The 18,369-nt window shown below is 44.4% G+C and overlaps 1 protein-coding gene across 2 annotated transcripts in view; it reads right to left on the bottom strand.

Moving 5' to 3' along the window:
- Positions 1-604: 604 nt before the first annotated feature.
- Positions 605-18,369, bottom strand: part of si:ch211-11k18.4 — an 82,695-nt gene continuing 64,930 nt past the window's right edge. For both annotated transcript variants that reach the window (XM_047037625.1, XM_047037626.1), the window contains exons 8-12: positions 10,187-10,332; positions 9,540-9,711; positions 9,273-9,385; positions 1,497-1,581; positions 605-1,348 (exon numbers count right to left, since the gene is read on the bottom strand). In XM_047037625.1, coding sequence (XP_046893581.1) covers positions 1,289-1,348; positions 1,497-1,581; positions 9,273-9,385; positions 9,540-9,711; positions 10,187-10,332 — 576 coding nt within the window. In that variant the 3' untranslated portion in view covers positions 605-1,288. The remainder of the gene's footprint in view (positions 1,349-1,496; positions 1,582-9,272; positions 9,386-9,539; positions 9,712-10,186; positions 10,333-18,369) is intronic.

The following is an 18,369-nucleotide window of genomic DNA, read 5'->3' as shown; positions in this document are numbered from 1 at the left end:
CATTCACTATCAGGTGAATCACCAGAGACATTTTGTCCACCCTGGGTCAATGTGCTCATACACAGCACATTCAACAGGCATGGCGAAGTTATAAAGACGACATGTACAGATACAGGGGAAACTTGACAGAGAAGGCGTTAAAGATGAACTTAAGGTTTATCGAATGGAGCCACTGGCTTGGAAAAGAGCAGGGCCAAAGGGATGGGGATGAGGCAGGGGCTCTGGATGACAAGGCGACTGCTGGAGAGCCACTGACTCAGCACGGGGCCTTGGGACCAAGACCGCAGCATGGGGCTTGGGCTGTGGCCACAGCTAATGTACCGCCAGGCTACATTTTCTAAAGACTGAACTTTACTATTGTTAATGTAATTGTGTTTTGAGATGGAGGATGCAGTGTCCACTTCAACAGTGTTTACACAACTTCTCTATATGTATGGGCAACTAAGATATGAAATAGACCACATTGGAATTTGAAAAGTTGCTACAACGAGGAAATATAGGTTTGGCACTGTTTTTGGATCGCTCTCATGAAGGACTGACACAAACAACTTGTGACAATCTGTGACTTTATCAGATCATAAATAATGAGACGGTACAAATCTAATAACAAGAACCAAAATAAACACCCACATTTATTACCTTGGAATAGTATACTCTGTTTCTTGGAGAAAGCACTGTGGCTACTTACAAATTTTATATTTTCATACAGTAAACAGTTATAAACACATAACTCCAATACATTGCTCCTATGTATTTACAGCACAGGTGGTGCTATCAGTTTACTTTCATAAGAGACAAAAAAGATTTTTTTTAAGCATTGATGCCAGAACATGCTCCAGAGGTGACAAAAAAAGTTATAAACTTGACGATCCTGCAGTATATGAATGATTTACCAAATCTTTGCTCATATTATGGTTAGTAAGAACCTCTCACAATACAACTACTACTAATACAGGTACTACTTTAAGATGGCAGCCTCATGAGTGTTATTATAAAACATCCTTGTATGAATACTTAAGACAGTATAGAAAGACAGTGCCAGAGTTGGGCAGGGATAAGCTTACAGTATCGTTTAGGTGCCTTGTAGTTCACTTCAAAGGACAGGGTAAGGGTGACTGAAAGGACTACCTTTCCCATGTATCACCCCGCACACAACAATGACACAGTAAGGCATAGTGTGGTAAGTGAAGCCTGAAAAGTATCAAACCCACACATCATTTGGTCTTGTACAGTGGTAATGGTATATTGGTATTTTTGTGTACTCTCTTTTCAATACTTTCAGTCTTTTCTATAAGTCCATGTCTTGGTCCCCCACACTTTGGCGGAGATATTCTTCGTACAGCTTTTTCTAAAATAAGAGGGGATACACTGTCAGTCCACTGGTCCGAATTCTCAAATGAGAAAATAGCAAGCCAACCCCTCCACTTACCCCTAACCACCCCCCCCCTTTCCGGCAAAGCCCCCCCCCCCCCCACATGCACACACACCCCTCTTACCTTCTTGTTCTTGACCATGTCTTGAATGTGTTCCAGCTTCTCCTGCAACTGTCTTTTCTGTCGGCCAGACAGAGTAGCCCGAGTCCTGAAATGTATGAGATAAAAATGTTACTGAGCATGCTGTCACAAGAGAATACTGAATTGTATGTCTCACCTTCATGCCGAGTGTCAAGAAAATAAATGTAGATGTGAAATATTGCACTTTCCAAGAGAAATTGACAACAACAATAACATTGTTTAAAGGGGTCATTCACTACAAAACCGAGTTTACCTTGTCATAGTTGAATAGGTAACAGTTCAAGTTCAAGTCTTTTATTTGTCAGGTACAAAGAACAACACAAGGTTAAACTGGGCACTGAAATTCTTAAGAGAAGACAACGCAAGCACCTGGCATAACATAACATATAAGTACACAGAACATAATTTACATATATGCTGACCTTAAATAAGTGAAGCTTCCTAAATATACAGATCGCAATAAATAATCGACTATACTAACCCTAATACAAAACTTCCTAAATTACAGATAACAATAAATAGTACACTATACTAACCCTAAATGCACTTAAAACCTGTTTCAACCCTATAACCTATTCTAACCTAAGTGGAGTACAGTACAATAGTGCAAATTTGCAGATCAGTGACTAAGTCAATGACCATACAGGAGCCTGGTGTCGAGGTACAGTGAGGTACAGTAGTGCAATGTTACTGATAGTGCAACCAGTAGCTGAAAGTGACAGAGTATAAATGACTAGTGTGCAGTAAATCAATGTCCATATTAGTGTCCATTCAGAAGCCTGATGGCCCTTGGGTAGAAACTGTTGTCCAGTCTGCGTGTGCATGACCGGATGCTGCGGTAACGCCTGCCAGAAGGCAACGGGGTAAAGACACTGAAGGATGGGTGGGAACAGTCTCTTAGAATCCTGCCAGCTTTCCTTAGGCAATGCGTGTGGTAGGTGTCCTGTAGGGCTGGGAGCTTCCTGCCGATGATGAACTCAGCAGAACACACTTCGCAGGCCCTGGCGGTCCCTGTCTGTGCAGCTCCCATACCACACTGTAATACAACCAGTCAGAATGCTCTCGATAGTGCATCTGTAAAAGTTAGTGAGGATGACCGAGTCCATACCAAACTTCTTCAGTCTCCTCAGGAAGAAGAGGCGCTTACGGGCCGCTTTGACAACCTTGTCCGTGTGAACAGACGAGGTGAGGTCATTGCTGATGTTCACCCCGAGGAACTTGAAGCAGCTGACCTTCTCCACTTCCGATCCATTGATGAGTAGGGGTGCATGCTCCTCCTCCTGCCGCCTCCTATAGTCCACAATCATCTCCTTGGTCTTGCTGATGTTAAGAGAGAGGTTATTGTCCTGACACCATGATGTCAGGGTGTCAACCTCCTCTCTGTAGGCTGACTCGTCACTGTCAGAGATGAGGCCCACGATGGTTGTGTCGTCAGCAAACTTAACAAGGAGGTTGGAGCTGTGCGTTGCCACACAGTCGTGAGTGAACAAGGAGAACAGGAGAGGGCTGAGCACACAGCCCTGGGGGGTGCCTGTGTTGGTGATCAGTATGGATGAGGTGTGGTCACCGATTCTCACCACCTGTGGCCTCCCCGTCAGGAAGTGGAAGATCCACTTGCAGAGGGAGGTGCTTAGTCCCAGGTCCACAAGCTTGGAGACCAGTCTGGAGGGGATGATGATGTTGAATGCAGAGCTGTAGTCTATGAACAGCATCCTCACATATGTATTTCCCTTGTCCAGGTGGGAGAGAGCGGTGTGCATAGTCAGAGCGATGGCATTGTCTGTAGACCTGTTGGACCGATAGCAAACTGCATAGGGTCCAGTGTGGGGGGCAGCGAGGAGCAGATCAATGATTTGACTAGCCGCTTGAAGCACTTCATGATGACAGGTCAGTGCTATCGGGCGATAGTCGTTCAGACATGTGACCTTGGTGTTCTTGGGCACAGGGATAATGGTGGTCCTCTTGAAGCAGGTGGGGAGTACAGACAGGTTAAGGGAGAGGTTGAAGATGTCACTGAAGACCCCTGCCAGCTGGTCAGCGCAGCCCCTGAGGGCCCTACCTGATATGCCGTCTGGGCCAGGTGCCTTGCAAGGGTTGACCTTCTTAAAGCACAGCCTCACCTCGGCTAAAGTTAGTGTAGGCACACTGGCTTGGCCTTCAGGTAGCTCCACTGCAGGGGGGTCACTGTCCCTCTAAAAGCGAGCGTAGAAGGAGTTCAGCTTGTCTGGCAGTAGGACAGAGGACTGGGTCTCATTGTAGCCTCTCCCTTTGTAGTCAGTAATGGCTTTAAGTCCACTCCACATGCGCCTGGGGTCAGAGCCATGGTAGCTGGACTCCACCGTGGTCCTGTAAGCCCTTTTCGCTGCTTTGATGGCCTTCAGAAGGTCGTATCTGGCCTTCCTGTACTCATCAGGGTCCCCAGAGTTAAAGGCGACAGTGCGGGCTCTCAGCTTGGCCCCGACCGCGGCATCAACCCAGGGCTTCTGATTTGGGAAAGACCAGACAACCTTCTTGGGGACAACGTCATCAATGCAGTGCTGGATGTAGCTGGAGACAGTGTCTGAGTATTCATATGTCCCCATATATGTCCCCATCTGCTGCCTTCTTGAACATTAGCCAGTCAGTGGTGTCAAAGCAGTCCTGGAGGGTCGCCACACATTCGTCACTTCATAGGTGAACTGACCTCTCAACCGGTCTGACCTGTTTAAGCTTTTGTTCATATGCGGGGAGGAGAAGAATGGAGGTGTGATCAGCCCCCCAAAAGGGGGAGGTAAGTTCGGTGGGTAAAATGGACATACAGTGAACCTCAAAGTCCATTGACACCTCTTTCCTATGCAAATCTCACAATTTGAAACTGCCGCGGTATAACGGTCGGTTTCAAAGATCCACCGTTGTGACGTCCCAACGGGGGCTCCACCTTTTTTGGCTCTGGTCTGTACCTTCGTCACGCCCCAAAATTTGCTGCGCGCTGCTCTGTGTACTTCCATGGAATTACAAAGAAGAAAGTTTTTCAAGGATATTGAAAATGGACTACGGTCGTAAATGCAGTGTTCCAGGGTGTACAGGGAATGCTGACACTTTTCTTTTTCGACACTTGAGTCTTACCAAGGAACCAATCACTCGATGGGGCTGTGATGTTTGTCTATGAGAAGATCCTCAATTACACATTTGCTCGAACCATTTCACCAGGATTTGCTATGAAGCTGTTGCTGAAAAGAGGTGCTGTTCCAACCTTATTGTAAAGTTCTTTAATAAATCTCGGGCACAGTAAATCGTTTTTTTAGATTCTTTAGTAAACTCATATCTCGGTTACAATAATTTACGTCTCTTGCTAACACTGCCATATTGTCGTCCCGCTGCTTCTGCAGTCTCAACCCAACAATCAAACTAAAGCATCCCCTTCTGAATGAAATAAAACAATGTCTGCTTACAAACTGAGACATGTCACATGTCGAAATATTAGAGCATGTTAACATCACATGTTATAAATCATAAACATTACAACCCTCCTTATTTTTACTCTTTTTTTGTTGAGAACTGTCCACATTATTCAAAGTCAGTGAGGTATGATGGGGGTCCTCTGTTGATCTTGACTGGGTATCTGCGAACAGGCGACTGTGACTCAGGGGGTGGTCGGGGGCTAGGGGTTCTGGGGTTTGTTCGGGAAGAGTTTCTGTCCAGTTCATGACATCTCGTCCACCACTCATGCCTTTCAACTCACATGGCTGAGAGGGGTGATTTTCATATGCTGGTATGGCCTTGAAGTGGGATGAGTTTCTGGTGTTGACATGGTTGTTGCGTTTGGCTGTCACCATGGAACCTTTGAAAGCAACAACCTTGTATGGGTGGGGATTGTAGGCGGGGCATAGCTTCCCTTCCTTGTTTTGACGACACAAGACTATGTCGCCCACATTAAGAGCCGAAGGAGCAATCCGGCGCATCCGGTCAGCATTTTGTTTCATCCTGGTCTTTGCCAGGGCATCCGCCTGTCGTAGTGGCGCATCAGTCAGAGACTGGAAGGAAAGATGAGATCCAGGTAGCTTGATTCGAAGGGGCCTCCCAAACAACACATCAGCAGGAGCCTTTACAGTTGAGCAGTGAGGCGTGGCACGGTAGTTACGGAGGAATGCGTGCAGAGTCTGCTTCCATGGGTGGCCTTCAACATGTGCAGCAAGTATAGCTTTGCCAAGGCTGCGCATAAAACGTTCAGCCTCTGCATTAGCCTGAGGCCAGAGTGGGGTTATCTTCCTATGTCTGAAACCCAGATATGATGCTTGCATAGCTCATCACCCTGGTTGGTTCATGTGGGCCACTTCTCTGTGCCAACATGGCCTCAAGACCCACAGGACTTGCATCAATCACCAGTTCAGTGAGTTTGTACGGGTCAAAGTAAGTCATGACAGCATCACTTGTTAGACTTTGTTTCATTCTGTCAAGGGACTTCTGGTGTTTCTCTGCCCACGTCCAGTGATTTCTTTTTGTAAGTTCTCTCAAAGGTTGAGTTATAGTGGCAAAATATTTGCTGAAGCGGGCACTGTAGTTCGCCATGCCAAGAAGACTGCGGACCTCGCTGGCATTGGTTGGGACAGCAGCATCATGCAGCGCCTGAACCTTCTTGTGATCAGGAGAGAAACCACCATCTGAGAATGTATAACTGAAGAAGTCCAGACTGGTTTGTGTGTAGGAGCATTTGGCCTTGTCAGGTCAGGTTCTTTTCCTTAAGTTGTTGAAATGTTGCCATTAAAGCATGATCATGGCCAGCCTTCGTTCTGCAAAACACCAGAATGTCATCCCTCAAGTTGATGACTCCTGGGATACCATCCATGGCTTGCTGAATGGTATTTTGAAATACCTCTGCTGCTGAGGAAACTCCAAAACTCAGTCTTTTGTAGCATCGCAGTCCTACATGAGTGAACAATGTTGTGATATATCGTGAGGATGGCTCCAGTTCCAGCTGATGATACCCACAGTTTAAATCCAGTTGAGAAGAATCTGTCTCCATTGAACGCTTGTATTATTTCATCTACTGTCGGTGTGAGATGTCTTTCTCGTTCAATGGCTTGATTTGGTACCCTCATGTCCACACAGATATGCACTGCTTCTGGGCCTTTTGGCTTCGGAACAGGAACAATTGGAGAGACCCATGGAGTGGTCCTGTCCACCTTCTCTATAATTTCAAGTTCCTCTAAACTTTGTAGTTCAGCTTTGATTCGCTTCCTCACATGAAACGGTACTCTTCTGTGGGGTTGAATGACTGGAGGAAGGTCTTTCTTAATGTGCCGCTTGACTCGAAATTCTTTTAATTTTCCTATCCCATGAAAGAGGTCAGCATACTCAGTGAGGAGATCACCTGTTGCATTCATTTCCGTTTGGTTTGAGGTTGTCATAGGCTGCACCGGCTGCTCTGGAGATGTGTGAAGTGAGTTAGCCACTTTGATTAATCCAAATTGACTGGCAGTGTCATAGCCAAGTAAGCTGCCGTTGCTGCCTTGAAGTACTTGGAAAGTTGCATTTGTAACTCTTGATTTGGATTCCACCAGTGAGGTGCTTGAACCACAAGGAAAGAAGGGAACTGTGCATTTAGTGAGTGAGGGCTTATGTCTCAGTCTCTGATAAGTTGCTTCATCAATGATGTTTACAGTTGCCTGAGAATCAAGCATCACTTGTATATTACAGTAACTGACCTTTATCTTTGCATGCAGGAGATTTGTTTTTGGTCGGGTAACTGTGTACACATATTCCTCAGACTGCGGCACCTGCTGCCTGAGGTGTAGTGCTGCTGCTTCCACTGGTGTGTACACAATGCACTTCATGTCTGTCTCTGATGCAGTTTTGTGGCCGTTTAGATTGACAACGTTTAGCAAAATGTCCTTGTCTTCCACAAGCATTGCATGTTTACCCCCGTGCCGGACACACCATTCCCTCACGGTGGGGGAAAGTACCAGAGCAGTTGTAGCATCTTTTCTTTCCTGCCCTCTTTCCATTTCAACAGCCATAACATCTTCCCGTGAAGTTTCTTGTGCTGCAACTTGTCGTGGTTGTTCCATACCTGATGCTTGAGTCTCAGCAAGTGCCATGATTCTGCCGAGTGACAGGAGCTCCATCAATGTCATCTATGGTTTCTGTAGAGCTTGATACCGCAATTTGTTGCACGTGCACGTTTGGATGATCATTGTTTTAATCTCTCTTTCAACATCTGGAAAATCACAAGTTGCTACCAAGTGCCGTAGTCCTAGTGATAGGAATCAAGTGTTTCCCCTGCTAATTGTTGAGCTTGCCTGAATTTGTAAGTCTCATGCAATGTTGATTTTAGGGAAAAAGTACTCAGCTTGTCTGTTGCGCATTTATCGTCTTTTGCTTCTCCGGTGTCAGGAAGTGTGTCAAAAATGTTCTGTACACCATCCCCAGCATAATGCAAAAGCTTTGCACGTGTCCTCGTATCATCTTTCATATCTAAAGCAACTATTAAGTTTTCAAAGCGCTGTAACCACTTCTTCCAGCGGATGGATGAGGTTTGATCCTCATTGACATCAAAAGCGGGAAACGACTGCAGTGCAGTTGCCATGTTTAAAAAGGCGGTTAAAAGTTAAATCCTCGTCGCCAGTGTAAAGTTCTTTAATAAATCTCGGGCACAGTAAAATGGTTAGTAAATTAATATCTGGTTACAATCATTTACGTCTCTTGCTAACACCGCCATATTAATCTGTGCTGTCCCGCTGCTTCTGCAGTCTCAACCCAAAAATCAAACTAAAGCAGCCCCTTGTAGACAAAATAAAACAATGTCTGCTTACAAACTGAGACACGTCACATGTGGAAATATTATAACATCTTAACATCACGTTATAAATCAAAAACATTACACTTATGTTCATCACAACCGCAAGCTGTAGTATGACTTTGTCGCTAACAGTTATTAGCAATGCTAACGTATCCTGCATGTATCCATGTCACGACTCAACACACAGCGTGCCCTCCAGGACAGCAGAGGGCACTAAGGAGTCGGAGCAAGGCCGGCTCAGCTGTGAGGAAGTGAATGGCCATGTTTAAAAGGAACCCCGAATTGGTTGTCAGTGCTAATTCATGGTTTGCGTGCTACGGGCATTACCTCACTTTGAAACTTTTTGATACGGAAACTCTTTACCTGTGCTGGACCCTGCTTGCCTCGACTGTGGATTTTGGATTACGATTTGGACTGTTTCAGTGAGTGCTGTTGGCCATGTTGCGTCTTTGCTCTGCAGCTTCACTCGTTGTAAACCAACCAATCAGCGCACAGCTCATCTATGTATTCATGAGCATACCATAAAAAGGGAGAAAACCTCTCGTTTTATTCCAGGGCTATTTCACAGGGTGCATTAGGGCGCATAGAACAGCACCAGGGCCATTTTCAGCCCAGCCAACGTTACATACCCTGTTTGGAGACCTTAAGAGACCTTAAGGAACAGTGTGAAATACCCTATAGAATCAGAAAATGACCCCTTTAAGTAAAAGGCGAGCCAGTGTGGATATTTTATGGGGACATGGGAATGAAAGGAAAGAAAGGGAGAACCAGCTGCGAGTAGCCTCATTGACTCTACCATTTGACACCTCGCCAAAGAGAAGCTGTTCCAGCCATCACATTAGAGAGATTAGCATGAATGTTTAATAATTTAGTTTGGCCCTTGAAGGATGTTACAAAGACAAAATAGCTACTTGATGGGGAAAATAGATTCCCCACCCCTACTGTAGATGCACTGACTGAGCTTCTGAATATTCCCTTACCGGAAGGAGAAACGAGCCAAGAGGAGGAAGATGAAGGACAGGAAGATCAGGCTGCCATAACTGTACAACTGTTGCTCCATGGACATGGACTCAAAGACCTTCACAATGGGGGTCTAAAAAGAGAATACAGATAATAAAACAATAAAACTCACATGATTACCCAAACCACATGTAGGATATAATGCACACTACTGCGCTACTGTGAGCATTGCTCCTTTTATTCTGATTTGGAAGAACCTAGTCATGCATGGGCAAACTCAGACTCACCAGATAGAGGGAGAGAGCCTCTGTTCCCTGGTCCCCTAGGACCACCTCCAGCAACTCTCTGGAGAGGCTGCCCAGTATCAACAGAGCCATAAGCAGGAATGGTATGCTGAAGCCAAGCAGGGCCAACAGGCAGCCTTTACAGCGGGCCCTCCCATTCTGCACACTGGTTTGCCTGGAGGAGGGATGAAGTCAGAGGGCTGAGGATTTTGCTCAGCAGAAGTATTTGAGAGGTGTTAGCGTTTGTGTGTTTAGGGACAGTGTGGAATAATAAGCTATATGGCTACCCAGGTAAAAAAAAAAAAAAAAAATGCTAAGTATACTAAATCTTTGTATACTTGAAGACTGATTAATCATCAGTATACTTCAAGTTATTGAATGAATAGTTAATTTGAAGTGTGCTATTTTGGAACAACTAATTTTGTACGAAGTATATTTTAGTTGTATTTAAATTGCCTGAACACGACCCATTCATTTGAATCAAGTGTGTTGGAGCAGGGAAGTGTCTAAAACATTCCGGGCAGGGGGTCCCGAGGACCAGGATTGAGAACCACTGCTCTAAAGTATACTTTTTTTCACCTGGGTATGACAGATTATGTATGTGTAACATGCAGTGTGTGTTTAAGTTGGACGGGGAGACATTATTCTACCTGTCATTGCTGAGTGTATCAGTGATGGCCTCAACAATGAGCTCACAGTCTTTCTCCAGAGAGTTGAGCGTGGTCTGGACGGTCTGGTTGATGGTCTTCTCCACTGTGCGACACACCTCATCAATCTGGTTTACGCAGCGACTTTGCTAGAGTGAAGGTATAAAGCAGTATTTTATTGAAATGGGAAATTGCACTCTTATATCCCTTTTCCACCAAAGCCGGGCCGGTGCTGGTTCTGGGCTGGTTCCAATTCTCGAACCAGTTCTTCGGTTTTCCACACAAATAAACCTGGCTTCGGTTCCAACTCAGCACCAACTTTAAGGTGGGCCAGAAACAAGAACCGGTGACGTCGGATGCCAGGGGGTGGGATTATCGTCCCGTCCCGTCCCGTGCCAAAACAAATACATTATGCCGCCACTTCTAAAAAAGACCAGTACAACAGCTAATAAAATAGAAGCAAAACTAAAACAGCAATCGTCTGAGGAGGAAACAAAATGTTTACTGGCCACCACAGAGGTTCAAACGGTGCCGTTCAAACAAAACTCATTTTGGAAAAGATAAAGCTGGAGATGGCCGCACGTCATCTGGCTACGTCAGAAGTATAGGGAAAATAATAAATACAAATATATATATATTTTTAAGAATATAGGGACCAGAAAAAGGACCTTGGGCGAAGTGGCAGTGGTCGTCCAAAAAAAAAATAATTATTGGGTGAAAGACCGGCTTGTCAGGTGAGGGGGCGCTGAATTCAGCCACAGCAATGCTGGAGGCATTGATGGATGCAGAGGCGTAACTATAGGGGGTGCAGCAGGTGCGGCTGCACCTGGGCCCGTGGGGAGTCGGGGCCCATAGCCGGGCCCAAAAACATACATGTGTCACTCGACGGGCCCCCCCTCCAAGCACTGTCGCACGACGGGCCCTCCCTTAGTATAGCGCTGTACTCCCAGGATATACTTATGTTCAAATATGCACTGTTAATAATCTACCAGTAGTGTCAAATGCTATTTATACACCTAAAAAGGCAAACTTATCTCAGTCATGGTTGTTGTAATGTTTTGGGGAAAAGTAGAAATTTCTACCAAAATCATATGCTTATCCTACATGTACTATAGAACTATCAAAAAACTATTCAATAAATGAGTAAGTTCTTATTTTTTTGTATTTTTGTGATTAGCAATGATGATTGCTGGGTAAAATGTATGTTGTTGTCCAATGTCAAGTCTCTATTTGATCATGTGACGATAAAATACGCTATAGTTAAACCAATTCGAAGGTCACGACAACGCAGTTCATTGAGCACAGCACAACTGAACGTGTAGCAATTCCCTTTAAGCATAAGAGTGGAAGCAGGAAAAGGCAAGAGAAAAAAGAACAAGATGAGAAGGCGGCAAAGCTGCAGAAATTAGATTCTTTTTTAACTAGACCATCAACTAGTCGCCAGCCCACGAAGTCCGCCACGGACAACCCACCCACGGACGACCCCTACACGGACGTCCCCCCTGCTAGCAGCAGTGCAGCAGTTCAGCTGGGATCAGTATTGCTGCCCTCAGACTGGTAACCTACAGCTATTGTGATAGATATACATTTCAAGCCAAGTTATAGTCTACATACAGGGGCGGACTTACCCATTAGGCAAGGTAGGCAACCGCCTGGGGCACCCAGCTACCAGGGGGCCTCCAGATGCCAGGGGTGCGCTTGAAAGACTACATAAAATTACTGTATGATAAATAATAACTATAATAATAATACAAATCGATTAAAAGTCATAACCTTCCACAAAAGTATCAACAAAGATACCAACAGAGCGTTTATTCTATTTGTGTCAACGCAAGCTTCCCCTCCCACCCGATACTACTGTGGACTATTCCATCGATTGCAGCAACTGCGCAGCAAAGCACGTCATATCAAAGACAAAAGAGGAGGATAAACAACTAATTGCCAAACTGAAACTACAGAAGAAAACAATTTTTCTCCACTGGTATCCAATGATGCGGCAGCTAGCACAAGTGCTGCTCAGTGAAGTTTGGCTAGCAACAGCAGCTAGGCTAGCTTGCTCGTAGCACAATTTACCGGGCTCAGCTTCTCCACGCAGGGCTCTAGACGGAGACCAGATTTGGCATCGTTACTGACAATAAATGCGTTCGACATGGACATGAAACGACCGGCGAGAGTAGCCGCTTGCAGTCGGGGAGGAGTAGAAAACGACTCTGTGAAGTCGGACATTCCAGCTTCTTGTGGTTTGCTGCGTTGATGTCAGTCATGGCCGATCAAGCGCTGTTTGCTTACTTTACTTTATTTATAATTTAACTTAGTCTTTCCGTTAGTGAAGAGGCAGACTCAAACCCTTTCTTCAACACATTTTTAATTCAATTAAACTTTTTTGAGCATTGGCGAAACTGAAGGTGTCCGAATATTCCAAAACACGCGTCAAGGTTGTCGTGTGTGAGTCTGGCCAATCATGAAATTGCTGTGTCGTCACTTGAACCCGTGCAGTTGCTCTTGAGAAAATGCGCTCGGCTACACAGCCGGCAGTTCTCGAATCGATCTCACGGTACTTTGATGGCGACGTCACAGTGACGTGTCCTCGGCGCCGTCTCAAGTCGGACAAAAAGTCTAAACAGAATGCACTTTTTCAAGTCAGCCGCCTGCAGCCGGCTGCGGCGCCGCATGAAGTCGGGTCATGTCGAACGCACCTAATGATTAGCCTGGCTGCCAGCCCAACTTCTCCCCGCCCACAAAAAAATTTGGTCGGGAAGTTGGGTCTGGAGGGTCTCGTATAGACCAATTATCACCCTACGTCACACAACTGTCAAGCAGGCTCAACTGCGCATGTGGGTTGCAAAAGACGAACTTCTCCCCGTTCTATTACTCTTGGAGTGTCGTTCAGGTCATCATATATCTCTGGCCACTGGATTGCAGGGCTTGATATTAACTTTTTGAGGCTCTTGGCCTTTGGACAAATACATTTACGTTCACTTGTCTATGCAAAAAAGTCACTTGACCCCGATACCCTTAAATAGCCTGTCCAAGTGATCGGCCAAAACTAGCCTGGCTAACAGAGGTCGCTTTCTCAGGCAAATGACGAATGAAACAGACAGGTTAAAGAAATCCGAGATTCTGGCTATCTTCACCAGACTCGTATCTACATTAGGCAGTCCTCCCTGACATTTCTGGTGTAGAATGGAGTGAAATACAACATTGTGCACACTGCCAGTGAGCGAGTCTGACTGAGGCTAACGTCAAAACAGTGTAACTGGGATGTAGTCTCACTCAGATTGCCAGTTTAAACAAATCAGAAAAATAATCGGACCAGCTGACTAAAGGCAGAATTCCCATATCTCTTGAAAGCTGCCCTGCTCGACTTTTTAAATGTAGAATTGACTGTAAAAGTGTAAAATTATGAACTTTGTGACATGACGTGAAGACATGGTTGCCGCTCGACTATGCGGTCTGTACCGGGCGACATTGTCACTCAAATTTCAAGACTTTCATGACCCAAATCAAAATTCTGATGCGACAGATCATTGGGTAATCGCTTTCTCTCCTACAGGCATGTCCTCCCCGACACTTTTGGTCTTTTTAAATCTAACTATTTGTATTATCCGTGTGGTCCTTTTGCCATTTAAAATGCTATCCTTTACGGTTTTCTGCAGCCACAGTGTGCGCGCATACCGATTGTTTACAAACAAATAATTGGTCTATAGGGGTTATGCGCAACATTCTTCCGGGTTCTACAAAACAGTTGTAACTACTTCCAGCCGGCCCCTTTTGAGGTAAACACAGCGTAGTAAAGGCCACCTACTATAGCCGGTGTTTAAAGGAGCTACCCTTAATTACAATTTCCCATGTACACAGGATTTCCAAACGGACTTCCAGAGCCCCGAGTAACCTGGGGAGTAGCCTTTTTTTTTGCTCGCAGACGATTAAAACAGTCAAACGAAGACTGTACCTGTAGAAGTCCAAGTGGACTCAAAGAATGCAGTGTTTGGCAATCAACTGCAACAACTACCAGTGTGACAGTATTTATTTACAGGTCCATTTTGTCGGTAGCGTAATCTTATACACCTGCTAACTTTAACGTTTTTTTGGGCCTAGTAGTAGGCTAGAAAACGTAATTCCTTCTAGGAACGATAGGTCCTAGAAACCAGAATAATGATATGGATATGACACTAAATTAAAATGAGCTTCTTAAATTAATTTGCTGAATTCATATTTCATTGATAACTTAGCACTAGTTGTGTAGCTATGTAGCCTACTGTAACGTTGTAGTTAATGTGTGAGCTAGTGTTAATGCTACCTCCTGGGAAACGGTCTAACGTTAGGCTATTATAACGTTATATGAACTCATCACTTTATTCCTGTCACACTTACCCTAGTGTAGAGAGTAAAACAACTTATAAAATCCTTGAACTTCCCTGTCAATATAAGTTATTTGGATCACCTAGCGCTGCAGATGTGTACAGAACCTATGGTACAGAAGTGAGAAGCGGAAACGATTACATCTGTTTTCCGGTTCGAACGCTGAGTGCTCCGCATAACCCCTATTGGGGACAACTACAGAAAACCAGAATCGGGACGGACCAATGAAATTGCCAGGGCGGGATTTATACGATGATGGACAGATGATCAACAGTAACGTAATCAACAACGTCACGAAAGAGCGCTTGGGTTGAATTCGTTTTCAACAAACGTATTACGTTGCTCTGATTGGTTGTAGGTCTATCCAATTGAGCGAAGAGGCATTTGTTTTACGAGTTCGGTTTAAACACGCCCCGTAGTCACAGCCCAACGGAGTTTTCAGACTCATATTCTGACTAGAATTATGAGTATGACAACGTCAGGCTAGACAATGATCACCTCCAGCAAACTTTTTTTGAATTAGCCATTTCCCCCTAAATAATTGTCAAGCTTATTTACGTTTTTGGGGGCATATTTTCAGTTAACAGATGGTACTGTATTGTTTGAATTGCGATTCCATCTGAAATACTGCCGGGGACAATGTTGTTACAATAGCTTGTTTCAAAGGGGCTTCTTAATGAATTAATGCAATATGAGTAGGCTAAATGCTTGAAAATATCACTAGAAGGGAAAAAGCTGACAAAGTCATAGAGGTTAGGACCGTTTTCACCGGATTGCCTAATATCTTCATTTGATCCCACTTTTCAACTTAGGCTGCTATAAGCTTATCAATATTATATATATATATTCATAATTATTATATGGATTGAAAAGAGTAGGAATAGGAGTTAAGGGGGCCCCATGCCTGTCTTCGCCTGGGGCCCCCAAATCACTAAATCCGCCACTGTCTACATACATTATGGTCGGGCAGGATGACTAGGATACAAGTTGGCTAAATAATAGTGGTCACTACTAGGCGGATAGCAAATTATAATTAAGTTAGCCAATTGCCTAGCAGGGTGCTAGGGAGGCTATTCCTTGGAGGGGGAGGGGAGCCAAATGTAACAAAGTGTTTGCCCATCTATTCCAATGTAAAACTTTAATTTTTTTTTGTGTTCACTAGGGGGTGGGGGGCCCGTCATAATACCTTTCACCTGGGCCTGTTGTTACTACGTTAGGCCACTGGATGGATGACAGTGGATTTGCTGCTTCAGGTAGGTCTTGTCATTACGTCATTAAGAGTCATTAAATATATTTATTAACTGTGTCTCCTTTTAACATTACATTAAATCGCTTGGTAACGTTAAAGTTGTTGAAGTTAGCAGCTGACGCTAGTTGCTAAAACAGCTGATTGCTATTTAGCTAACTTTCCGTAACCATGGCTACAAAGGTAAAAAGTAAATGTTTTCACGAGTTGACATTTGTCACCACAAAAAGACTGAAGTTGATGTAAGTGTAGTTTGAAAGACTATGTTTAAGACACAATTCTCTTGATTTGGCTATTTATAGAGTTGTCTGTCACTGATGTGGAAGTGGAGGAGGGTGAGGAAACAACTTTGGCACTGCCACGGGACAGCAGCTCACCGGCACCATCTAGCTCTGTACAGCAAGACAGAGGAGGTAAGGTGTGTTGTGCATTATGCAGACATCCCGACCTGCAGAGACTCATTTCATGGGGGTGGCTCCCCCCCCTCGGGACGCTATCCGGACGCTGTATACCCCTCTACCAGCGCTTACTCCCCCCTACCAGAAATGACCATTTGACAGTCTCTCGCTCGCTATTGAAATGCGGGAGCTTCCGGGAGACTTGGGATGTCTGTTAATGGAATAATGTGTTTTGTTAACAAATTATAAGACGCTCATGTTTTGGTAAGCCAAGTGAAGTTGTTACTGTAGACCTTCTGTCTGTGCACTGTCCTCTTTTGTTTTTCTAATCTGTATTGTTTTGTTTTGTGAACAGGAAAAAGAAAGTGTGCAAACGAGGACTTCATTGACTAAATGGAGAACACAAGATTTTTAGATTTCAGCAGGGAGATGATGCAGAAAACGTAGGCAGATACGGGCGCTGTGCTGGGTCTTATGGGGCGCATGGTGACAGCGATGGAGTCCCAAGCCAATAAATAAAATATGCATTGTTATATCTAACTATTTATGAATTTAAAATATAATTATTTATCTATTTATTCTTGTTTTTATATTTAACTATATATTAATAAAAATTAGTGCTGTCAAACGATTAAAATATTTAATCGCGATTAATCGCATTAATGTCATAGTTAACTCGCGATTAATCAATTAATCGCACATTTTTATATATTCAAAATGTCCCTTGATTTCTTTTTGTCCCATTCTTTTTTCAAATTTTAAAGCTCTTATCAACATGGAAAAGTGGTTCGGATTGCTTCGTGCAAATATTTCTTTCATCAGCTGTGTGCTTGGCCATCAAGTGGTATTTCAGACTGGACGTGCTGCGATGATAGCTCAGTTAACAACGACAAAACACACAGATCACTTTGGTCTTGTCAATGGAACCATTTGGCAACTTTTTAAAAGTAAACTTTCCATTCAGAATCTTATTGGCATCCATTTCGGCGTCTCGCGCCCGCCATCCACTCGAAACGTAACGTTGGCCTACTACCAGAGAATGTCTAATATCCGTAAACGGGCTCTGCTACTACTCTTTAGCCGGCTAGCAAGCCAAAAAAGTGTGTGTGGCATGCCGGTTGTTTTATTTCTGGTCTAGCTAGATCCGGTGTGGTGTTGTAGTCTTTCTAACGTCGGCAATTGTTGCAACAGCACGTGAAAAAAACTACAAAGTTTGCTAGGCCAAAAAGAGCGTTAATCGCGCGAAAAAAAAAATTACGCCGTTAATTTGGGTTTGCGTTAACGCCGTTAATAACGCGTTAAACTGACAGCACTAATAAAAATATAATTATTTATGCATTTATTCTTTTTCTTCAGTTTTAAATATGTGAATAACAACTCAAACTTGAATTGATGAGATGTGCAGCTTTTATCAGGTAACAGAACAGAACACAGTTAAGGGAGGAGACTGTAGGGGACTCTTCACAATTGAATTATCTATGTAGTACAAACATTCATTATTCTCTTCTGTTGAAGTAGCTCATTATGGCTGCCTTAATGTCTGCCCCTTCCAGCTCACCATGCTCAGGCAATGCCTGACCTGTAGGCTGAATGTTGAACTGCCTGTCGTGCTCCTCGATTAAATTGTCACCATGCTCTTCACAAATATTATGAAGTACACAGCAGGTCAAGGTCATTGTCTTGCTCAGCTCCAGCTTGCAGTCATTTCTTTTGAGAAGACATCTCCATCGCCCCTTTAGTCTCCCAAAAGCCATCTCTACAACTGAGCGCGCACTGCTCAGTCTGTAGTTGTACGTGTGTTGCTCTGCTGACAGTCTGCCAGTGTTGGAGAAGGGCTTCATAAGCCAGTTCTGCATGGGGTAAGCCGGGTCACCAATTGAATAGTGTCCAACGTTAATGCCAGAGATGGCCATTTTGTTCTTTCCCAGTAATTCCCCATCATTTAGTAGCTCCCATAGATGGGACTGCCTTAGCACTCGAGCATCATGCACACTCCCTGCATAGCCCACCCACACATCCCAAAACAGGCCTTTCCCATCCACAACTCCTTGTGAGACGATCGAGTGCCACCCTTTCCTGTTAAAGTAGTCCCGGGGATACTCCTCAGGTGCAATGATAGGGATGTGGCTTCTGTCTATTGCGCCAACACACTGTGGTATTCTCCAGCGGTTATGGAAGAA

The sequence above is a fragment of the Hypomesus transpacificus genome, chromosome 17, assembly GCF_021917145.1.
Source record: "Hypomesus transpacificus isolate Combined female chromosome 17, fHypTra1, whole genome shotgun sequence".
NCBI lineage: Eukaryota > Metazoa > Chordata > Actinopteri > Osmeriformes > Osmeridae > Hypomesus > Hypomesus transpacificus.
The sequence above is the reverse complement of the archived record's forward strand: the minus strand, read 5'-3'. Positions and strand labels throughout refer to the sequence as shown.